The 24,819-nt window shown below is 41.9% G+C and overlaps 1 protein-coding gene across 30 annotated transcripts in view; it reads right to left on the minus strand.

Moving 5' to 3' along the window:
• Positions 1-18,782, minus strand: part of LOC139573527 (E3 ubiquitin-protein ligase UBR5) — a 49,137-nt gene extending 30,355 nt beyond the window's left edge. For 12 of the 30 annotated variants that reach the window (XM_071397062.1, XM_071397057.1, XM_071397061.1 and 9 more), the window contains exons 1-23: positions 18,549-18,781; positions 15,441-15,485; positions 15,204-15,285; positions 14,859-14,935; positions 12,577-12,699; positions 11,644-11,941; positions 11,215-11,374; positions 10,753-10,902; positions 9,922-10,133; positions 9,516-9,632; positions 4,905-5,170; positions 4,442-4,559; positions 4,079-4,284; positions 3,731-3,840; positions 3,225-3,337; positions 2,746-2,907; positions 2,423-2,534; positions 2,130-2,284; positions 1,789-1,986; positions 1,289-1,499; positions 868-994; positions 302-549; positions 59-182 (exon numbers count right to left, since the gene is read on the minus strand). In XM_071397062.1, coding sequence (XP_071253163.1) covers positions 59-182; positions 302-549; positions 868-994; positions 1,289-1,499; positions 1,789-1,986; positions 2,130-2,284; positions 2,423-2,534; positions 2,746-2,907; positions 3,225-3,337; positions 3,731-3,840; positions 4,079-4,284; positions 4,442-4,559; positions 4,905-5,170; positions 9,516-9,632; positions 9,922-10,133; positions 10,753-10,902; positions 11,215-11,374; positions 11,644-11,941; positions 12,577-12,699; positions 14,859-14,935; positions 15,204-15,285; positions 15,441-15,485; positions 18,549-18,610 — 3,476 coding nt within the window. In that variant the 5' untranslated portion in view covers positions 18,611-18,781. Of the gene's footprint in view, positions 1-58; positions 183-301; positions 550-867; positions 995-1,288; positions 1,500-1,788; positions 1,987-2,129; positions 2,285-2,422; positions 2,535-2,745; positions 2,908-3,224; positions 3,338-3,730; positions 3,841-4,078; positions 4,285-4,441; positions 4,560-4,904; positions 5,171-9,515; positions 9,633-9,921; positions 10,134-10,752; positions 10,903-11,214; positions 11,375-11,643; positions 11,942-12,576; positions 12,700-14,858; positions 14,936-15,203; positions 15,286-15,440; positions 15,486-18,548 lie in introns of all 30 variants that reach the window. The other 18 variants (XM_071397064.1, XM_071397065.1, XM_071397055.1 and 15 more) reach the window with 9 other exon arrangements.
• Between the last annotated feature and the right edge of the window lie 6,037 nt (positions 18,783-24,819).

Here is a 24,819-nt window from a genome sequence, read left to right on the forward strand (position 1 = left end):
ACAAGAATGGAATGCTCCTTCCGTTTTTTAAGGAAAGAAAAAAACAATGAGTCTTTACTTGGCGGAGAGCAGCTCGCGGAGGTGTGGCCTGAGAACCATGCTGTCACACATCAGTTTGAGGATGAGGTGGGCGTTGGCCTTGCGGTCTTTAGACTCCACCACCGAAGGCTCGGAGGAGGGGCCTGGGGCAGCAGGAGAAACAGGGATGGAGCAGGTCATTAGAGACATTGGGGAGAGTGCGGGAGGTGTTCTAAACAGAGAATTGGGTGACATTTGGTACCACACAGGCTAGGTATCTGACCTGGTATAGTGGAGGTGCTGGGGCCCTGGCTGGTCCCTGTTGAGGCTGTGGTGAGAGATCCCACTGCAGGGGCCAGGATGAAGTCTATGTCACCGTCTGGGTCCATGGGAGGGGGGTCAGGCACCCAGCTGGGAGGGGCGATGGGTGGGGACACGGGGTCCTGGTGGTCGCTGGAAGAGGGGCCAGACTCGTGACGGCCAAGCCCCGCTGCTCTCAGAGAGCGCCTCATCATCTCCCTCAGACGCAGCCTGCGCCAGACAGAACACACTTAACAGGTTACATGAGTGGTGGAAAGACACAATGGGACTGACATGTAGACATAAATGGGCACCAAGATAGTGTTCTTGGTCTCAAGTGTCTTAAATTGCATCCTGACAGGAATTCTGACAGATTTTCTCATTGGGAAAAAAGCCAATAGGCTCAGTAATATTATTTCACTTATTGTGCATTATGGAACAATCAGTTAGTATAATCCAGTTCTTTAGTGTTTTTCATCATGAACATGTACCCTGAAATAAAATAGTCAACTTAAAAACAGTACTCTTAGATTTGTATAAGTTAGTTACCCTCTGCTGCTAGAAGAGCCGGTCCTGTTCCCAGAGCTGTTGCTAGACACCACGGAGATTGCATTGGCGATGGCCTCCACTGCTGACAGTCTCTCTGCAAACGTATTCCTCTCAGACCGTTCAGCTTCTGGAAAACACCAGCCCAACAGTTACCACACATATACAGACACAGGGAGACGGAGAATGGTGAAATAATGGAAGTCAAACAGGAGACGGGAAAGATAACAGAGGATGGCTCAAAACTGACACTGCGTCTTGAGACTTTAGGAGTCTTGACGCTGGGTTAACCTCACAGAACGTTCAGATTGGAATATATTGTGTAGAACAGATATGATTGTCTTTCAGGTAGAACTCCATTTGTTTGACTTTGCAAGGTTTCATCTCGCTGTATACACCACCCAGCACTCAGGCCGTGGTTTACCTTCCTCCTCCTTGGTCTCCTTGTTGCTGACGGGGAAGCAGACGGAGACGCAGGCGTGGAGGATGTTGCGGTTGCCGTCGCAGCGGTGGCCCAGAAAGGAGTGGAGGACGTGGGGACTCTGCTCCAGTAGAACAGCCTGCTCCAGGTTGACCAGGTACTGACGACAGGCCTCAAAGTCACAACGCAGCACGTGCTGCATCAACGTCTGCTTCTAGAAACAAGTTGAACAATGTTATTTAAAGCGCATCAGCACAGCGTATCAATACACTTTACAGCGGGAATAAAAACATGCAAAATACAAAAGCATTTAGTCATCAAAAGAACACAATAAGGGACAATTTCTTGGATTAAAAACACTTTCAACGTAGATCCTATATTGAGCATGTTTTTGTCTAGAAGTAAGCTCAATCCAGGGAAACCTGTGAAAGTTACGATCCTCCCAGTAACAAATTGACCATCAACTAAATAATCCCCATTGACCTATAAATCATTTTGCTAACCTCCACAGCTAATATGATAATAGCAGCTTTCTTCTTGATGGTTGAGTTGGTGGGGAGGTTGGCCAAGGAGTGTACCCCCATGCCCAGGCTGGCGATGGGCGGCAGGTCCAACCACTCAGGGTCTCGGATCCCGCCCATACAGTCTTTGGCCATTGGGTAAATTGTGCCGTTTCCATCCCGAAGGATGACTGGAGAGTCCTGGAAATAAAATGATGAAAATCAAAATGTGCTTAGAAAATGGGGAAATTGTTGGATATGCAATTGCCTACACAACCTTTTCGCAATACATGAAGCATGGCTATATTAGAAAAGGTTGTATTGAGTACTGGAGAAGTGCTGACCTGTCCTGCGGTGAAGATTGCTACATTGCGCTCACTCTGCCCCAGGAAGGCCAGGTTACTGGTGGGGAAGTTATTCTCCTGCTCTGCTTTGCCTGTGGCCAGGTCAAAGATACAGTACCTCACCCAGTTACCAGTCTTCAGCACTGCGTGAACTCCTGAAGGGGCAGATAACACAGCAAGACAGAAATACACATAGAATTCATTAATATCCACACTTAAACACCCAGTAGTACATTATCGGCATTCGGCACCAACATGAATTACTACATTGTATTGTTATGCAGATGTCTTACCTTTGGAGTCAACATTCACAGCCAGAACCTCAGCCTTCTCTGGGATGCAGAGTTTTTTAGGTGTACGCTGGAAGCAATCTGGAACTTTAGGAGTTCCACCAGTTTTCACCACCTGTTGATTAAAAGAGAGGGGCCCCAGTTTTTAGACAACAGATGTAACACTACAATGACAGATACTTTTATTGTAAAATTGTGCTTAGATTCATTAAATAATTGCACAAACATTAAACCATCACTGAAATAACACATTTGTATGGGAGTAATAATAACTACACTATAATGTTATAAGTATGTGAGTGTAAGTGAGCGTCCAGTAGTCGTACCTGTAACTCGTCTATTCTGAGCAGCCTACAGTCCTGCAGCAGTGAGGAGGGGTCAGAGTCAGTGATGGGAGCTGGAGCACTAGGTAGACTCGGCTGTGTGCTCACGCTGCTTGACGTTCCTGGAAACTTCACAGCTACATACGCGCCGTCCACTTTCAGCACCTGAAGTTAAAAGACGGAGCTGTTGCAAATAGGGCCGTCGTGAAGACACCACAATAACACAACGAACAGACAATACACAGGATACAAAACATGAAACTACGGCTTTGAGTTCTGCTCTTAGGCATTTCTTTAAATGTAATGAAAACAGAAATATTAAATTACTCTGAAAAATATAGACTAGAAGGTTCAAGAAATAACTATAAAATATGTGATAAAACTAAATATTTTACAATGTTAATAAAAACAAAACAATGGCGTCTATCCCCCAGCCTGCCAGAGAGTGTTAGGGTCTGGTCCCTTCCTGTAGCCACACCCACCTTTCCCACAGGGACGTTTTTAACATCCTCCACAAACACCACTTCCCGAAGAGGCCACTGCTCCTCGTTCACCTTCTCCTCCTCTTTGGGAGCCGGGGTCGAGCGTCTTCGTTCTGTAAGGGGAGACGACACGTTAGGATATTTATACAACAGCAGACCAGACCTGGGTTAACAAACATGTAAAATACTTGAGGTGTGCTTGATTTAGCTTGTCCGCTGTGCAAGATGGGCAGCGTTTGCAATTTTAGCACTAATCTATTGGGGTTCCATTGTACCAGGCAAGCTAAAAAAGTATTTAACCCAGGTCTCATAAGCCGATATGTCAGATTTCATTGTCAGACACAACTAGAGACATTTTTTTTTTAAGTTTGTCTGTTTGTTTATATATAAATCTTAAAAATTAAAAGAGACCTGCAATTGCCACACCATCCATTTCAAAGGCAAATGAGTCATGACAATATTAGAGCAAAACAGAGGTTAGTATAGTAGCTAGTAATGTGACATACTGTAGGGCAGCGAGGCACTGCTAGCGATGGAGGAGGTGTCACTGCAGGTGGAGGCCGGGGAAGGAGGGGGCCCCATCTCAGTCTTTACCAACTCCGGCTTGCTCTCCGTTCTAAGGAGAGAATGGGTAGGACTGAGTTCATCATGAGTGTTGGAGACGAGGGCCATTGATTTACATTTGTAGTGGCTTAAAAAAGGGAACAGCTGGACCCAATTCACTCCCTAGCCCTTCCCGTTGGGCCTAACCCTTTGATATTTGCAAATCTGCAAACATAGAAGGGTTAGGGCAAAAGGAAAGGGGCAGGGAGCGAATTGAGACCAGCTGCTCTCTGAAATGGAAGCTAACTCACTTGATCTCCTGTGTCTTGGTGGTCTTGTCCATGTTCTTGAGGCTCTCTGGTGATCGCAGCTGGAACCTGCAGCTGTCGTTCATGTTCCAGACAGACTCGAGGAGCAGTCCCACCTTGGGGATCCCAGCGTTGACAGAAAAGGCAACGGCACCGGCGTGGTAGAGGGGGTTATTCCTCAGGCACACCTGGAGAGAGGACACAAACACCTGTTCACATTCGTTCAAAAGCAGTGTACGAGTGTACGCAACAGACATCCAACCGGATTCACAGGTGCAGAGAACAAAAACATTTCAGGATGAAGGAACATTTATACACAGGGTTCTAATGCTCCCATAGTCTTGGTTTTATGTTATGTTTTGTCACCTGCGTTCCCACGGTGATGTTGGGTATTGAGGAGATGCCGGCACTCGACTTTGGCTTCTTGTTCTTGGCTCTAGCCTTTTCAAGCATCTTTTTCCGTTGACTAAAAGGCACAACACCCCTGAGGAAACACAAACATTTCAAAACATAAACCACTAACATCCAGCTTAACCTTCTTGTACGCATATATCTCTCAAGGACCGAGTTCCACATTTGCACTGGACATTTGAGTAGAGCGAGGGCCTCTGGCCAGCCACTGCCTGAGTTCAACCAGTAATTGTTATTTTTCTAATACTTTAGCTGCACTTGATTGAGCTTGCTTGGCACAATCCCAGTGCAAATCCAGCCAATCTGGCACTGCAGGAAAGCTCAATCAAAATGCACAAACTATTTCAAGAAAAACAAATACCATTTGAACCCATGTGTGCCACTGTCCGAGAGGAGAGGATTAACTGCTGTAACTCACCACCAGTACAGGCTGCTCTCCAACTGGGCGCATGTGTAGAGGGCACAGCAGTGCAAAGACACAACACGCTCCCCCTGCAGCTCAGGGTAGGCCTGGGCACTGTGCTCCAGCTTGGACGCCACGCTGCTCAGGGTGTCATCCAACCAGGTCGCCACCTTATTTGTTTCCGTGGCCACGGTGGCTCTGATGCTGTTAGCAGACAGCAGGGTGATCTTCTCATTGGTCAGGCCCAGGAAGGACACCCGGGGGTGGCGGATAGAAGGGTTCTGATTGGAAGAGTTGATTTAGAATATATATATATAGAAATATACACACACATACAGTTGAAGTCAGAAGTTCACATATACCTTACCCAAATACATTTAAACTACGTTCTTCACAATTCCTGACATTTAATAGTAAAAATTCCCTGTTTTAGGTCAGTTAGGATCACCACTTTATTTTAAGAATGTGAAATGTCAGGATAATAGTAGAGAATGATTTATTTCAGCTTTTATTTCTTTCATCACATTCCCAGTGGGTAAGAAGTTTACATACACTCAATTAGTATTTAGTAGCATTGCCTTTAAATTGTTTAACTTGGGTCAAACGTTTCAGGTAGCCTTCTAAAGCTTCCCACAATAAGTTGGGTGAATTTTGGCCCATTCCTCCTGACAGAGCTGGTGTAACTAAGTCAGGTTTTGTAGGCCTCCTTGCTCAAACACGATTTTTCAGTTCTGCCCACAAATGTTCTATAGGATTGAGGTCAGGGCTTTGTGATGGCCACTCCAATACCGTGACTGTTATCCTTAAGCCATTTTGCCACAACTTTGGAAGTATGCTTGGGGTCATTGTCCATTTGAAATACCCATTTGCGACCAAGCTTTAAGTTCCTGACTGATGTCTTGAGATGTTGCTTCAATATATCAACATAATTTCCCCTCATGATGCCATCTATTTTGTAACGTGCACCAGTCCCTCCTGCAGCAAAGCACCCCCTCAACATGATACTGCCACCCCCTTGCTTCACGGTTGGGATGGTGTTCTTTGGCTTGCAAGCCACCTCCTTTTTCCTCCAAACATAACTATGGTCATTATGGCCAAACAGTTCTATTTTTGTTTCATCAGACCAGAGGACATTTCTCCAAAAAAGTACAATCTTTGTCCCCATGTGCAGTTGCAAACCGCAGTCTGGCTTTTTTTAATGGCAGTTTTGGAGCAGTGGCTTCTTCCTTGCTGAGCTGCCTTTCAGGTTATGTCGATATAGGACTCGTTTTACTGTGGCTATAGATACTTTGTACCTGTTTCCTACAGCATCTTCACAAGGCCCTTTGCTGTTGTTCTGGGATTGATTTGCACTTTTTGCACCAAAGTACGTTCTTCTCTAGGAGATGGAACGTTTCTCCTTCCTGAGCGGTATGACGGCTGCGTGGTCCCATGGTGTTTATACTTGCGTGCTATTGTTTGCACAGATGAACGTGGTACCTTCAGGTGTTTGGAAATTGCTCCCAAGGATGAACCAGACTTGTGGAGGTCTACAATTTTTTTCTGAGGTCTTTGCTGATTTCTTTTGATTTTCCCATGATGTCAATCAGAGGCACTGAGTTTGAAGGTAAGCCTTGAAATACATCCACAGGTACACCTCCAATTGACTCAAATTATGTCAATTAGCCTATAAGAAGCTTCTAAAGCCATGACATCATTTTCTGGAATTTTCCAAGCTGTTTAAAGGCACAGTCAACTTAGTGTATGTAAACTTCTGACCCACTGGAATTGTGATAGTGTCTGTCTGTAAACAATTGTTGGAAAAATTACTTGTGTCATGAACAAAGTAGATGTCTTAACCGACTTGCCAAAACTATAGTTTGTTAACAAGAAATGTGTGGAGTGGTTGAAAAACAAGTGTTAATGACTCCAACCTAAGTGTATGTAAACTTCCGACTTTAACTATGTATGCATATATATCGGTTGACCTCTAAAATGTGTATGCATACACACACATTTTAGAGGTCGGCCGATTAATTAGGGCCGATTTCAAGTTATCATAACAATCGGTATTTTTAGACACCGATTGTGGACAATTGTTTTTTTTAAACTTTATTTAACTAGGCAAGTCAGTTAAGAACACATTCTTATTTTCAATGACAGCCTAGGAATAGTGGGTTAATTGCCTTATTCAGGGGCAGAACGACAGACTTTAATCTTGTCAGCTCGGGGATTCGATCTTGCAACCCCCCGGTTACTAGTCCAACGCTCTAACCACCTACCTTACATTACACACCACGAGGAGCCTGTGTGGCAGAATGACCACCTGTTACGCGACTGCAGCAAGAGGCCAGGTAAGTTGCTAACTAGCATTAAACTTATCTTATAAAAAACAATCAATCTTAACATAATCACTAGTTAACTACACATGGTTGATGATATTACTAGTTTATCTAGCTTGTCCTACGTTGCATATAATCGATGCGGTGCCTGTTAATTTCTCATCGAATCACAGCCTACTTTGCCAACAGGTGATGAATTAGCAAGCGCAATCGCAAATAAAGCACTGTCGTTGCACCAATGTGTACCTAACCATAAACATCAATGCCTTTCTTAAAATCAATACACAAGTGTATATATTTTTAAACCTGCATATTTAGTTAACATTGCCTGCTAACATGAATTTCTTTTAACATGAGAAATTGTGTCACTTCTCTTGCGTTCTGTGCAAGCAGAGTCGGGGTATATGCAGCAGTTTGGGCCGCCTGGCTCGTTGCGAACTGTGTGTGAACCATTTCTTCCTAACAAAGACCGTAATTAATTTGCCAGAATTGTACATAATTATGACATACCATTGAAGGTTGTGCAATGTAACAGCAATATTTAGACTTAGGGATGCCACGCGTTAGATAAAATACGGAACGGTTCTGTATTTCACTGAAAGAATAAACGTTTTGTTTTCAAAATGATAGTTTCCAGATTTGACCATATTAATGACCTACGGCTCATATTTCTGTGTTTTATTATGTTATAATTAAGTCTATGATTTGATAGAGCAGTCTGACTGAACGGTGGTAGGCAGCAGCAGGCTCGTAAGTACTCATTCAAACAGCACTTTCCTGCATTTGCCAGCAGCTCTTTGCTGTGCTTCAAGCATTGAGCCGTATATGACTTCAAGCCTATCAACTCCCGAGATTATGCTGGTGTAACCGGTGTGAAATGGCTAGCTAGTAAGCGGGGTGCGCGGTAATAGCGTTTCAATCGGTGACGTCACTCGCTCTGAGATCTTGAAGTAGTTGTTCCCCTTGCTCTGCAAGGGCCGCCACTTTTGTGGAGCGATGGGTAACGATGCTTCGAGGGTGGCTGTTGTCGATGTGTTCCTGGTTCGAGCCCAGGTAGGGGCGAGGAGAGGGACGGAAGCTATACTGTTACAATGGCAATACTATAGTGCCTATAAGAAAATCCAATAGTGAAAGGTATATGAAATACAAATGGTATAGAAAGAAATAGTCCTATAATTCCTATAATAACTACAACCTAAAACTTCGTACCTGGGAATATTGAAGACTCATGTTAAAAGGAACCACCAGCTTTCATATGTTCTGCGCAAGGAACTTAAACGTTAGCTTTTTTACTTGGCACATACTGCACTTTTACTTTCTTCAACACTTTTTTTTGCATTATTTAAACCAAATTGAACATGTTTCATTATTTATTTGAGGCTAAATTGATTTTATTGATGTATATTAAGTTAAATTAAGTGTTGATTCAGTAGTTGTAATTGTCAATATTACAAATAAATAAATAAAATTTATTTTAAAAAATTTAAAAACAAAAAAACGGCCGATTAATCAGTATTGGCTTTTTTTTTTTGGTCCTCCAATAATCGGTATCGGCATTGAAAAATCATAATCGAGGCCTCCCGGGTGGCGCAGTGGTCTAGAGCACTGCATCGCAGTGCTATGCTGCGCCACCAGAGTCTGGGTTCGCGCCCAGGCTCTGTCGCAGCCGGCCGCGACCGGGAGGTCCGTGGGGCGACGCACAATTGGCTTAGCGTCGTCCGGGTTAGGGAGGGTTTGGCCGGTAGGGATATCCTTGTCTCATCGCGCTCCAGCGACTCCTGTGGCGGGCCGGGCGCAGTGCGCGCTAACCGAGGGGGCGGGTGCACGGTGTTTCCTCCGACACATTGGTGCGGCTGGCTTCCGGGTTGGAGGCGCGCTGTGTTAAGAAGCAGTGCGGCTAGGTTGGGTTGTGCTTCGGAGGACGCATGACTTTCGACCTTCGTCTCTCCCGAGCCCGTACGGGAGTTGTAGCGATGAGACAAGATAGTAATTACTAGCGATTGGATACCACGGAAAATTGGGGAGAAAAGGGGATAAAATTTATTTTAAAAAAAAAGAAGAAAAAAAAAGAAAAATCATAATCGGTCGACCTCTAATACACATACACACATTAATGAGGTGGGTTTGCTAATAAAACGTGTATTTGAATGAAAAGTAGTCCTCAGGAGGAGAGTTGGTGTTGTTAGTGTACAGCACTGGTCTCTGATAAATCATTTGAATTTTATTTGATAAAGGCTGCTGCTGAAACCTTCACATTTTTCATGCAATCAGTCCTGTTGGATTGTTGTACAGTACAGATGTTTACCTGTGTGTTTCTGTATGGTTCTGGTTCACTCCACTTCCACTGGTAGAGTTCCCCCTTAGAGCTCACTGCCACCAGCTCAGAGAACAAGGACCCGATGCTCACAAACTTCACACCATCCTGGACCAAAACACCAACAGAAACATTACCTAGAAATATTTGCTAACCTGATCTGTGCATATTAATTAACCCAAAACAATATTGAGCATATAGACCTAGCGAAAACTATTAAAACATACTGATATAAATAAACCAAGTGGGAAATCCATTAATGTGATAAATGAATGCTGTCATGTTCCCTGAACAAGCTTTATTGACATCACATCTGAATGAACACCAAAATGAGTGGACCTTCCCCATTAATCAAATTATTCCATCAACCAATCGATCAATGTCCCTATCCTCCCACCTTGTCAGGCCACCACTGCAGCTCCTCGCCCAGAGAGACAGGGCTCTGGACAGGGATGTTCTTCTTGTCCAGGCTGGGCTCCCCCTCGCGGCTGGTGGAGCCCCTCTCTGTGTCAAACGAGGCCCCATCCAGCCACCTCCGCTCCCGCAACCTCAACACAGACTCGCGCTCACGCAACAGCTCTGAGTCACGCTCTAAGGGAAGAAGGAGAACTGGTATGGCAATGGGGTCACACCAGTGGGATAAAAGTAAGCCACTCTCTGGGGAAGACCCGTCAACAATTTTTTATTTTTTTATTATGCAAATAAGAGGGTTTTGGCAGTAAAACGGTGAAAGTTAGTTAATAGTGGTGTCTGTCTGCACGCTCACATGTTAAAATGTGAGGTAGGAAGACAGGTCAGGATAGATTAGAGAGACATGCATTACGAGGGAGAGGGTTTATCCTACAGCATAAGGCTGCAGTAGAGAGTGGTGCCTGTAATGACAGGGTCTAGCGGGCCTTTCTCAGAGGGCTCACTGAAGAACAGATATTGTGGCCATGCAGCACACATTCACAACACCACACACATTCACAACACCACATCCACATGGGCTTTGCCGACAGGTTGAAAAGGAAAGACTAGCTTTGACTTTAACGATATACCTCAACTATCAGAGAACTAAAAGCATATACTATGTATGGTGAAAAGTAATCTTACATCCATTTAGATAACTTGTTACTACAACTACTATTATTTAGGAAGAGAAATATGATTTAAATCTCAACCTCCTGACTACAGAAGAGGATGATGGTCCCTAGGCAGCAGCTCTGAGTGCCGTATGGTCAGTTACCTCGCGAGGAGCCCAGGCGGGACAGGGAGGAGCGTCTGAAGGAGGGGTAGCCAAAGTAGCTGATGTCCTCAGAGAACATGGCGTCAGCATCGATGATGACACTGGGGTGGGCTGAGTGGATGTCAGCATCCAGCAGGGACATCAGGTCCTCTGTAAGGTCCAACACAAAAGAGGGATGTTTTTGACATGACTATTACTGTCCCATCAGGCAAGGGTCAAACCCATAGGTTAATAGAGACTTTTGCATTTAGAATTTTTGGGACAACTCCATTGGTTCCACAAATGTAGCAAATACCAACTATCTACATAAAGCTTTCACATAACCCCCTTAAACCAGACCAAACTGTTTAAGAGCCCTCTGCTCATTCATACAAAGCTGTCATGTTGAGTCTTTCTTGCAATAGAGATTATCTTAATGAGACAAAGCTGTAGAATACACATCAAGGTGAAATAAAGTGGTACCTCCAGGGAGGTAGGACTCGCTGGCTGTGTCATCGCCATCGTCACCGTCCTCATCGTCTCTGCTCAGTAGGTTGTTGACGGCCAGGTTGACATCCAGGTTGGTCCTCTGGAGCTCCCGGATGATCACACTCCTAGACTTCCCCTGAAGGACCACCTGAGCCTGGGGAAGAGGGGAGGCAACATGAAGATCACCACCCAGAAATCAACCATGTTGTGACGGTGGTGACTGAGCACCAGAGAGAAGTGAAGGCCATGTGTTGAGGACCTTGTTATAATTAACGAGGGGCTCTGGTCAAGAAATAAATCGATCAAATCTGATTTGTTAAGTGTTTCTTTAAAATTGTATATTCAGTGATAAGAAACTCTCATATGGTGGGGTCACTTCCAGAATTTAAATCAATGTAGTTGAGGACAGACAGTGGGTCTAACCTGGGAGATGAGTTCTTCTGGGATGACCGAGGCAGGGATGACAGGTTGGGGCTGGCTGCCTAGGAGACCAGAGCCCCGGTCCCTCCCTGTGCGGATCACCCTGGTCTGACGTCTCGAGTCCCTGGCAGCTGTAGACGACCTCCCAGAGGAGCCTCCACCACCTCCTCCACTGACAGCTCCTCCTACACCTCCACCCCCTGCACCTCCTACACTACTGCTGCTGCCGCCGCCACCACCACCTCCTCCTCCTCCTCCTCCTCCACCTGATCCACCGTTCACCCCGGAGCTCCAGCGACTCCTGTTATAGCACAAGGCGAAGGTCAGGCACAGCAGTCAGCCACACAGCAGAAACTCTCTCAAATCAACACACGGCTGCCTGCCTGCGCACTGGATTAGCAATTAACTGTGGGACAGCTGGCTTTCACAGAGAGAGCAGAGGTCCTAGGGTATTTATGCATACTGCAATTTGGAAGCAATAGTTTGGTAGCAAATGTCTTTTGTAATTTTTGAGAGATGAATTTGACCACATTAAATCTCATAATTTAGGGGCCAGTAAGGTAAGAAAAAATAAGGAGGAAAAAACAATGGATGGTAGATTGCTTTCACCTAGTGTTATTCAAAATCAGCCCACTTCTATCAAAGCTCAATAGGCATTTTATGTTTATGCCTTTAACCTCAGAGCTGCTGCTGCCTTGGTTTGAAGGTCACAATTTCCAGGACAACTCTGTAGTACAAGGTCTGATTCTGACTGCGCCATCTCATTTTACATGGACAATACCTGAATCCTGGATAATAATAATGGCTTCAGCTGTCCTCCTGCAGCAGTCTTTGTCTAGGCCTAAGTGGCGCTAATGCACATGAAGCCGTATAACGACTTTACCTGAGTGTGTCTAGGGGAGGTTTTTCCTGAGGGCCCTTACTGCCAGAACTTACCCAAGGGTGTTGCCTGCCAGTCTGCCCAGTGTGTCAGAGCCAGACAGGAACCAGGGAGGATCACTAGTCCTGCCTGGCCTGGAGCTCCTTCCTGTCCCTGAACCACTGCCACTCAACTTTGAACTGGAAACAAAAGACGGGAAGACGGGAGATCAGATCAGTTACTACAAACCTAGTAGTCCCACATGGGACCAAAGATTAAGACAACCTGGGAGTGGAAATCCCAGGTTGTGGCCCATGTCTAGGGCTTTTACATTTCTATGTTTAAGGTTAAAAACAACAGGGGAAATGGAGGCTAGCATGGCAACACCCTTGGGAATCAGAATTGGCTGCAACTCATTCCGCCTTCAAGACTTATTCCTTTTTAAAGGGTACTTGTTGTTTTTTTAGGGCTGCGATTGCTAACTCCTACAATAAGATAATATGATCGGAGTGTATTGTGTTAAATGTGATGTCTATTGTACATAGATGTATGAATTTGCTGCAGTCTATGTTTAATTAAGTCAACTGCATTACATACTTGCCACCAAATCATGAACAACGCCTGAGACTGACCATAACAGCATTGTCCTGTCAGATTCAAACCCATGACTCCTTTGTACACAGTATCTCAATATATTGGTAATTGCTTCCCAATGAAAGAATGCAGATAGATTTTACTATTAGGCATTTTAGCAACACACAAAATATAGAAGTGTTTTATTTAGCAACTGAGTATAGTAGGCCTAACAATGAATTGTGCAGACTTCTGCAGAAATAAAATATAAATAACCTGTAAAAATGTACATTTGTTTACCATTTATTACACTGTAAAAACTTGAAATGCATAGTGCGGAGTGTGACTGGATAGTATTCCGAGTGGAAGCTTTGTTCCGTCAGCTGTCAAAGTTACTGATTGAAAATGTGCAGTGCTCGTTTCCACAGTAAGGCTTTCCAGAAACCCACAATGCGGCTGACTGCAAAGCTATTACCATCTGAAACCATCTCATTTTCTTTTGAAAAGTTCAGCTTATTTCACCGTACCAGGCAACAAAACATGTGCTCTGCAGAAAATCTTAAAGTATACCAGTCACATTATTCACCAGTCTTTCTCAGGCTGATTCACTTGCATGCTTTGCAACTAGAGGGCCTAGTTCACGCTTTGATGCTGTTCTGCTGGTAAGACATATGGGATCAATGAAACTCACAAATGCATGCTGGCCACCAACACAAACCCTAGCAACAGCTAAAAAGGCATTCTTGCTCATATAAAATAAAATAAAAGCAAAGAGCAGATTCATAAATGCAATTGGCTTTCAGAACACGGCCTTGATTTCTTAAGTGCTAAGATACCATTGCGAGCTTTGTTTTGCCTAGTTTTTTGGGGGACAATAAATTGCAGAAATGGAATAAAATACCAATTACTTATCTATAAAACATACATTGTCCATGATGCAAAACACCTCAACACAGTCAACACTTTCTGGTCTTTCATTTGTCATAGTGTTTTAAGTGACTAAATAATAACATATTGAAACCTTTCAACTAGTAGGCCTAAGTACTTAGTAAGAACTCTGTGGAACTCAACTCGCAGGACTCACCATTGCTAGGCAGGAGTCAAGGCAGACAAATATCTTGCTGCGTTTTGTAAATGCAGATCTAAAACGCTTCTTATTGTCAATTCTGCTCAGCTTCAGTCAGGATTCGCTCTAAATCAAGAATGTAAAAGGACTCATTTTGTGCTTCAGTTGCACTTCTCCAATCGGATGAAATATCTTTGCTCTCTCATTGGATCGCCAGACAGCGCTCTGACTGATGTGATGAGTACGGTACTTTCCTCCGGCGTAGTATTTACAGTAACAAGTTACAAAGCAAGATTAACATCAAGCAAAAAGTTAGAAAGAATGTAGCCAGCTACATTTCCTATGACAAACATCACAAATATGATGGCCACCCATCGTTTTTGCAAAAAATACCTTGCTTTTTCATTGCAAACTAATTTACTAGCCTAATAGCTTTGCACTTCTGTGGTCATATGATGAAAAAATTATACCGAATGTGTTGCAATAATGTATTTTGTGTGAAGAAATACTATGTAGTTACACACCCCTTATCACTCTACTGATGCAAAAAAAAACTTGACTTTCAATATAAAAACGCATGTGAACTGGTTAAAACGCAGATTTTTTTAGGGTATATGTTTTGAAAATACAGATTTCTGAAAGCTAATGCAACCCCTGGTATAGAAAGTTCTCTTAAACTCCATTAGGATGAAACTATTTTCCTAGTGTAAACAGTCTCACCCATCGTTGCCATCTGGTTTGGTCAGCTCTAGACGATCAGGCTGGACAGCAAAGCTGATCCGACACACACGTCCATCCTGGAAAGAAAGAAATTACTCCATATTATCAAAACAGAAAAGGTGATGGCATGTCACAAAAGACGGCACTAAAATATATTTTTTTATTAATTCATGGTGCTCTTATTCATTTTTTTTTTTTTAAAGTGGACACTTGACTTTTTACCCCAAAAGTAGTGCATTGTAAGTAGTGCACTTTTTAGTTCAAATCACAATCTCCATCAAAAATGTAGAGGCAGTACAGCTCAAATGTTAATGATTGTAATATACATAAATCCTTCAATGTTACCTCAAGCAGAAAGCCAGCATGGTTTGGTCCAACTACACACTGTTTTAAGGTGGCCTGCTCCAGCAGGTTGAGGTGTGGATGACTGCATTGGAGACAGACAATGTAGTGAATGTTAACATGTAAAAAAGCTATAAGATCGCTATATCTGTGGAGTGTGGTCCCCGCTGAAAGACATGGCTGAATAATACATTTGCTGATAATTCCACAGTTAAAATGTAATTTTTTTTAATGTCTTACCTGTTAAAGTTGTATTTGTTGAGTTTCTCCGACACTTCACGAAGTCTGTTAAGTATAAAAATTCAATAAAAACATTGACAGTGAGATCGTTCATTTCCGTTCACGGTGTGAATTTGTGCAATTAATGGTCTGGAAATTCATGGCCAATAAGGACATTTCTACTAGTCTGTACTCTGTGTACACTATAATGAGCATGGCATCTGCTTACACGACGTTAACAAGAAGTCCAATGAGAATCTCAAATACATGAATGCTGATGACAACAGTATCAAAATTACTCACCAGCTACAAAAAAAAAACATCTAAATAACAGTAAAGCTAAACAGTTAGAGCATGGTGCGTATAACCATCTGCACTGCATTGGGACTGTTGCCTTCACTCACGCAGAGGATACTAGTGGGTGGGTAGGTCATTCCCCCAGTCAAAGAAACAGGGCATGTGCAGAGCTACATCCAACAGAGGAGACATCAGTACTATTGTGACCATTCTTTTTAGTTCAAGTTGAGCAGAGTTACTATTTAGTACAACTCCAAGTCCTTAACTGTCACCTTCCTAGACCAGAAAAATCTTTGATTGTAGCGAAGTCTAAAAAACATGTCACGTAAAACATGACAGGCTGACAGCTTTACTTATTGTTTCAGCTCTAGCATCTATTCTCTCAATGAGTGAACCAGGCACATGCCTTACTCGTTTTGCCTGCTATGAAATGAGAGGTCAAATAGGGTCAAAAATTGTTTAAACAGCGCTTCAACTGCTATAGGCTACACTACTGAAAGCATTGATTCTCATTCTAATGGCTTAAGTACAACAATGGTTATAGTGACAGGAAACAGGTGACGTGAACAAACATTTAATTAATCTATATACTCAAGGGAGCAAGACAATACACAAAGGCTGTTATCATACAAAAAGTCAGCCACAGAAAGTGGACAAATCTTGTCAAAGATGCAATATTACCTGTTGCAAAGGGAGGAAAGGATATCAGACAATTGCATGCAAGCTGTAAGGGGTGAAAATTCAAGTAATAGGCCTACGCCAAATGACATTTTCTGTCAAGCAAGCCCAGTGGACAAGCCAATGGATGGCAATGACTTATAAGGCATGGCCCAGCCGGTTGTCCAGTGACAGTAACCAGTCCCTCTGCAGAAGATAAACAATGAGCCAGCAACACTGTCTTGATATATGACGCACACCACCCAGAGCCATTAATAACCAACATCAACAGGACAGAAGGGCTCCTTTAGTCTGCAAGAAATGTGTGTGTATACTAAACCTAATTTCCCCTCCTAACCTGTACAAAAATAATAAATACTGTTCTATCCATGTGGGTCAGAGAAGAATGTGTGTCCTCAGCCAGGGCATGAAAAGACATCCTAAACAGTCGAGGCACGAGCAGTACATAAGACTGGCGTATTGTGAGTCACAACCTATTCTTGTAAGCAAATATCTTATTTATTTGGGATAAAAGTATGCCTCTTGACAACTAAGGTAAGAAACACCTCTTTGGTAAGACAAATAACTGCAGTTGAGCAGTAGGGGGATATATTAGCACATGGTGACCATATAGCAAATGTGAATGCAAGCCATTGCCTGTGCTAGCAGCTTGTAAAAGATATAGCTTACTTGGGGATTGATTGTCATTCCACATCAGACAATTCTATCGCTAGATGAGTGAACATGATTGTATTAGGAACCAGTCAAGTCAACTGAACCATCTTGATGGTTAATTAGGCCCAAGCAGGTGGCCAATGGTACAGACCCTGGGCTCTACACAAGTACAAAATCCTATCTTCAAATGTCATATCCTGGATTTTAATTTAATGTCGTTCAAGATGTGCTTTTCCAACTTCCCAATCTCTGTCTTAAAGTATAACGGCCCATTAATCAGTTCAATCTCAATGGATGATATAAATAGGTTTACTATATATCACCTGCAGAGCAAAATGCAGGTCACAATACACAGTCAACTGTTCATAGCTAGTCCTTGCCTCTCTTAAGCTAACGTCTGTGAAAATGTTTTGTAATTTAAAGGCCAACTCCACCACTTTCAAACTCATTTATATTTGTCCAGCATATATGTGAAAACGGCGCATTTCTAAGTTTTGTACTTATAAAATAATAAAGTTAAAAAGTTCTAGCTACCCGATGACATCAACATTGATTTTCAAACAGTGATTCACCCTGACATGGGGACCAAGAAAATACACCCTTGGCCTAGAAACTCGTTGCAGGTTTTGAAAATCATTTTTTTTTTTTTTACTTTTAATCTTACCTGCAATGTCACAGAGAAACATTTTTAGGACCTTTATATTTTTAAACCACAGATCATAGAAAAGCGCTGTTTTCTCATACTGTATGTTGTATGCTGGAGATTAAGAATAAGAGGTTGAAAACGAGCTGATGTTTATTCACGAGGAACAATATTAGTTGGACGACTAAGTCGAAGCAAATAAGCAATCCAATGTTAACTTAAAATTGGTTGGCTGGATAACGGTACCTAACTAGCAAGCAAACATATTAGCACAAGTGTGGCTAGTTTAGCTAACGTTATCAAGCAATGACTAGCTAATATATTAGCTATTTTATTAGCCACTTAACTAGCTAACTTAGCTACATCTTCAATGGTTCCGTTGAGCTAGCCAGCTGGATAGTCGACAATAAGATATCCAAAAGGTAGCTGACATGACATATACAATGTCAAATGCAAAAAAAAAAAACAATGACGGATCATTACAATGCCATAATCACGGACGTTCCCTCTTTTTTTCCCCCATCCCCCAACCCGCATTGTCCGTCTCAACTTTGACCATCGGCCAATCATTCCAGGCAGAGTCAGAGAACGAACGAAACAGCTCCGTTAACTGCTGCTAGCTCTGGCTAACTAGCTTGTTAGCCTAGCAGACTAGCTAACGTCGTTAGCTACGTTGAAGAGGCTTGTTCAAGATGCCGGGCCTTGCTTCAAGTACGGTAATGTGGTCGAAAATGGTTTGATTGAAATACACATGACAATATTAATATTGCAACGAAACAAATAGATAATCGTCGGTCACCACACCCTACACATATATATTGATTTAAAACCTTATTTTCCACGCTCGCAACAAATACCTGTCATTGAGCTGGTCCTCAGTCCCGGGCAACGGGTGAACCACGAAGTGTATGGATGTCATGGATCCAATCCAAATTAACACACAAATGTGTCAAGTGTGTGGGAAATGTTATTTTCTCGATATCTGTATATGTAAGGATTCATATAAATATTTTATGACAAAAAATCCCGAGCTTAGAACTACAGCCTCCTCACCCACATGCCGCCATCTTAACTCTACCAAGCTTTTTCGTTCTGTATGTTGATTAACGTTAGCACACACGAAAACTGGACGCTGGTTGGACCTTGAACAGAAACAGGGAATATGTTAAACGGAACGGGATTGGTTTAAAGAAGAAAGGCAATGAAGAGAAAGGAAATGAACATTTCTAGACGTCTAGCTCGTGCTATTTTAAATGTTTTATTGGATTGTGATAAGTCTATTGGATAGAAAGCAATAGTTTCATGATCTATGTTTTGTTACAGACATTGTCTCTATATCATCTTTATATACATTGGTTGACAATTTTGCCAATAGTCTAACAAGTAAGTCAAAAACAGTTCCCCCAGGGACACTGTCTGGAGCCTCTCCCTATTATAAGTCTCTAAGTCTACCCTAAATAAAAAGGAACAATAAAATAACACCAAGGGTTCACTCAGAGTTTGAGTGTGTGTTATTTGGGTATTTTATTAGGATCCCCATTAGCTGTTGCGAAAGCAGGAACTACTCTTCCTGGGGGCCCAAACAAAACATGAAACGTAACACAGAATGACATAATACAAAACATCAATAGACAAGAATGTGTTCATATATGATGTCTAGGATTAGTAGACTACAGTTTAAAGGAAATTGCTACTGTTTTTTTTATATTGGTCCTGATGCAAGAGGTAGGATAATTATGGCAGTCTCCTCTCCTAGAATGAAATCAAAATGTATTTGTCACGTGGGCCGAATACAACAGGTGTAGGTAGACCTTACAGTGAAATGCTTACTTACAGGCTCTAACCAATAGTGCAAAAAAGGTATTAGATGAACAATAGGTAAGTAAAGAAATAAAACAAAAGTAAAAAGACAGGCTATTTACAGTAGCGAGGCTACATACAGACACGGGTTAGTCAGGCTGATTGAGGTAGCATGTACATGTAGATATGGTTAAAGTGACTATGCATATATGATGAACAGAGAGTAGTAGTAACGTTAAAGAGGGGTTGGCGGGTGGTGGGTGGCGGGACACAGTGCAGATAGCGCGGTTAGCCAATGTGCGGGAGCACTGGTTGGTCGGGCCAATTGAGGTAGTATGTACATGAATGTATAGTTAAAGTAACTATGCATATATGATAAACAGAGAGTAGCAGCAGCGTAAAAAATAGGGGTTGGGGGGGGGGGAACACAATGCAAATAGTCCGGGTAGCCATTTGATTACCTGTTCAGGAGTCTTATGGCTTGGGGGTAAAAACTGTTGAGAAGCCTTTTTGTCCTAGACTTGGCACTCCGGTACCGCTTGCCATGCGGTAGTAGAGAGAACAGTCTATGACTGGGGTGGCTGGGGTCTTCTACAATTTTTAGGGCCTTCCTCTGACACCGCCTGGTGTAGAGGTCCTGAATGGCAGGCAGCTTAGCCCCAGTGATGTACTGGGCCATACGCACTACCCTCTGTAGTGCCTTGCGGTCAGAGGCCGAGCAATTGCCGTACCAGGCAGTGATGCAACCAGTCAAGATGCTCTTGATCTTGCAGCTGTAGAACCTTTTGAGGATCTCAGGACCCATGCCAAATCTTTTTAGTTTCCTGAGGGGGAATAGGCTTTGTCGTGCCCTCTTCACGACTGTCTTGGTGTGTTTGGACTATTCTAGTTTGTTGTTGATGTGGACACCAAGGAACTTGAAGCTCTCAACCTGCTCCACTACAGCCCCGTCGATGAGAATGGGGGCGTGCTCGGTCCTCCTTTTCGTGTAGTCCACAATCATCTCCTTAGTCTTGGTTACGTTGAGGGATAGGTTGTTATTCTGGCACCACCCCGCCAGGTCTCTGACCTCCACCCTAAGAAGGAAGATTATACACAATGCCTCAAGGTACAAGATAAGGATACACAAAGGAACGCTGCCAACAAATCCAAGGATGTTTGAGATAATCCATAATAAATTTGGAGCTCTGTGGGGATTTAGCAAACAATGATAATAGGTGCTTCCTCTGACAATGACAAAACTGGGTCAATAGAGCAAACAAAATCATGTCTTACATTCAGACATTTCCTTTCCACTCTGTCATTACTTTTCTGAAAAATTAACATTCTCCGTTATGCAAACTGGTATGTGGATACTATAACACGGAGATTGGGGATCACTGTCCAATATGAATTTTGTGGAGGTGTATATTAACCAATGACTGTATCCCATGCCATGTATAATCCCCATGCTCCCTCTGCTGGTTGACATCCCCACAGCTCAAGAGAAGAATTACATACTGGGCACAGACTTCAATTAAAGGCCTAGTTTTGAATTACATTTGGTTGAGTTGTCAACTAACATGAATTCAACGTGAAATCAAACAACATTTCACCCTGTCATAGGATTTAAGTTAAAAGTTGTGTGAATAAAATACGAAATTCTCTTATATTGATGACTTTTTGCAAATCCAATCAGTTTTCCACATTGATTCAGTCATCACATCATTTATTTTGGTTGAAATGATGTGTAAACAATGTTGATTCAACCAGTTTTTGCCCAGTGGGTATAGTGGCGTAATGAAAAAGGTCCACAGATATAGCACCTGTCTATAGACCTTCAGTAACCACTGTCAAAATCATACATGTGTCCTATTTTCTTTCAAAAGTGTTTTCTATTTTAATGCATTTATTTATTTATTACTTCCTCCATTTAAACACATTGAAAACATTTGCTGTTTTATAATGCTATTCTAAACATTTTGTCAGGAGGTTATGAGAAAACGCTGCAGTTTTAAAGCTAATTTCCTGCATGTCTACACATTTTTCTATGGGTCAGAGAGAAAAATGTGCTATTGCTCACATTTTACCATGAGGCTGAGAGAGAATTATGATGTTCTAAATTCTACACATTTTGCTATCATAAGTTATCTGGGTGGTCCCCGACCTACAGAGGGCCCACAACCCAATTTGTTCATTTTTTTGGTGGGGGTTGGGGGCCCCCTGGGGGTCGAGCCCTGCATGCCTGTTCAGTAATCCGGCCCTGTTAATATTTAAATATCTATACATGAAAATGTAATATATTAAAGAGCCAGAATAACCAAAGGGACACTGGATATGGTGGGTTAAAAATACAATACAGATTAAAAATGCAATTCCTCTTCCTGAAATAATTAAAAATTAGGGAAATTGACAATAGAACAGCAGAGTAACCTTAGGCCAGCCTAGCTACAGTAAAAGGCACTCCTGTGCTGCTTGATTCATGTTGCCCTGGATATGAGTGCTGTGCTGGCCTAATAATGGCAGAATCCCCAAAAGAAGCATGGCAGCAGGAACCAATGGTATAATTATTTTAGCCTGTTTTGACATTTCGAAAAGCAATAAAAACATGATGACAGGCTTTCACTACGCTTACCAGTGTTGTGGGACTATATGTTAACGTACATCTTTTGGGTGAAAAAAGAATTAAAAGATTTTGAAAGACATGCTGTAGTTTTTTAGATAACTCTATTATGTAGCAGAAGCATTGATTGCATATACCTACTCATCTAGAAACAGCTTTGACAGCTTCAGCAGTATAGACCTATGGTCTTGAAGTTTGTTTTTTATACCAACAGATGGCAGGCTTTGTCTTTCACCATTTAATTATTTGTATTTTTTTCACCTTTTGAGAAGTGTGTTGTTGGCTGCTGATTGAGTATCCCAGAGACAGGGCCCAAATCCTACCCTTATGATTAGTACCCAATAACGCTTTGTCAAATCACAGGTATTTGCCTGTTTCTTAAAAAATAGTACCTTTCAAGAAATATTGTCTTTTATGATCACAGTATCAGAAGAATAATTAATTTATGAAGGAATTTAATACAGAAAATAAAGATTTCTATATTTCTCCAAAAAGAAAAGATACAGTATATGCTCTGTGTTAAAAATCAACACAAATGGAAAAGGATACATCTGTGTTCTCGGGGTAAAAAATTATCTAAACTGTATACAACTGCTCGTTTGAATGACAAAGAGAGGCACATAGGTAATGCTACAGGTTTGTCTGTTCGTCATCACTTTCTTATTCATCATCAGCCTATACAGTAGAGGAAATTACTAATACTCTGAAATTCATGACTGTACAGCCCCTTAGAGTATAGGAGTGGAAAATAAGGGAATAGAGAGCTCCACTTCTCTCTGCCTGCCCCTGAGGTGAATGAGTGGAGAGAGAGTCCTTCATCTGACAGACTCTCTCATTCCCTCAGAATCAACATAAACTGCAAAATTCCCAGTGAGTCAGCTGCTGTGATCTGCTTCATACTCACTTGCTTTCTTCAGTAAAGTTAGATTTGGTACAGCTGGTTGACAATTCTCTCAGCGGTATTGCAAAATGTTTCTACAAAAAAAGAAAAACATGAGGACAAATCTGGTTTATGTGGCCATTGGTCTGGTACTAGGTGTACACATAAAGTAAATGTGAGGTGAACATGTTTTAGTTTCTTATGTTGTGTTATAACCTCTATGGTCTATGGTTATAACAGGTTTATAACAAATATACGGTTTGTTTTTTACTTTCACTTCAGGTAATCTGCATTTTTGTTTTCTGAATTGTCAGTGGCAAGGTCACGTTATATATGGGGGCTTAGTTTACGTGATTAAATACATTGTTAAGATGTTGTTAAAATAGTTGGATGACAGAAAAAAGGCAAATTGATTATTCAGATGATGTACACTACCTTTCAAAAGTTTGGGTCACTTAGAAATGTCCTTGTTTTTGAAAGAAAAGCAAATTTTTGTCCATTAAAATAACATCAAATTGATCAGAAATACAGTGTAGACATTGTTAATGTTGTAAATGACTATTGTAGCTGGAACGGCTGATTTCTTATGGAATATCTACAAAGGCGTACAGAGGCCCATTATCAGCAATCATCACTCCTGTGTTCCAATGGCACGTTGTGTTAACTAATCCAAGTTTATCATTTTAAAAGGCTAATTGATCATTAGAAAACCCTTTTGCAATTATGTTACCACAGCTGAAGGGTTTTCTAATGATCAATTAGCCTTTTAAAATGGTAAACTTGGATTAGCTAACACAACGTGCCATTGGAACACAGGAGTGATGGTTGCTGATAATGGGCCTCTGTACGCCTATGTAGATATTCCATTAAAAATCTGCCATTTCCAGCTACAATAGTAATTTACAAAATTAACAATGTCTACACTGTATTTCGGATCAATTTTATGTTATTTTAATGGACAAAAAACATGCTTTTCTTTCAAAAACAAGGACATTTCTAAGTGACCCAAACTTTTGAACGGTAGTGTATATATTTTGCAGATTATGCTTGCTAACTGTTGGACAAGACATTTTCCTAAAAATATCACCTGCAGGATAATTACCAGGAGTTTAACTGAGATTGTATAGCTGGTGGAACTGTCGCCAAAACATGTTGCTCTTCCAGAAATCCACTGTGTGCCTCTGTATATTCCTATCCTGAGGTGGTTGAACTCCATGCCAGTACCACTCTGTTGCCACTAATCCTAAATGTAACCCTTTATCAGAGCCAAGTCAAACAAGAACATAGAAATATCACTGTTATTTTTAGATTACGGGTCAATATGTTATCAAATGGCCTAAAATGGTGATCAATATGGACATACTGATAATAAAACAAACAGCAGGAAACTTGCGTCACTGTAATGGGTGCACTGCATTATACAATGCAGTAATGTAGTGCACATCCTTCAACTTTCACCTCACATATTCACATTCACATTGGTTATACAATTTAGATCAGATTACAACCAAGGCACTTAAAAGCTTAATTTGATGGGGCAGTAAAGAAGCGGAGGAATACTGTAGTTAGAGCCATATTGTGTGCGGGAGTGTTTGGAGTAAAACCCTGGTGTCCTTTACTTAAAGTAATCCACACCACACCTGGTTTCAAATAATATTTGTTTACAATGATAGACAACAAAAACTTTAGCTGCACTTGATTGAGCTTGCCTTGCACAATGGAACCAATAGAATAGCCCCAAAAGTACAAACGTCACCCATCTGGCATTCCAGGTGGACTAATTGAAATGCTCAAAAGTATTTGAAAGAAAACTAATGCTATTTGAAACGAGGTCTCACCCGTTCAC

Source organism: Salvelinus alpinus, chromosome 4 (assembly GCF_045679555.1).
Source record: "Salvelinus alpinus chromosome 4, SLU_Salpinus.1, whole genome shotgun sequence".
NCBI classification, from domain to species: Eukaryota; Metazoa; Chordata; class Actinopteri; order Salmoniformes; family Salmonidae; genus Salvelinus; species Salvelinus alpinus.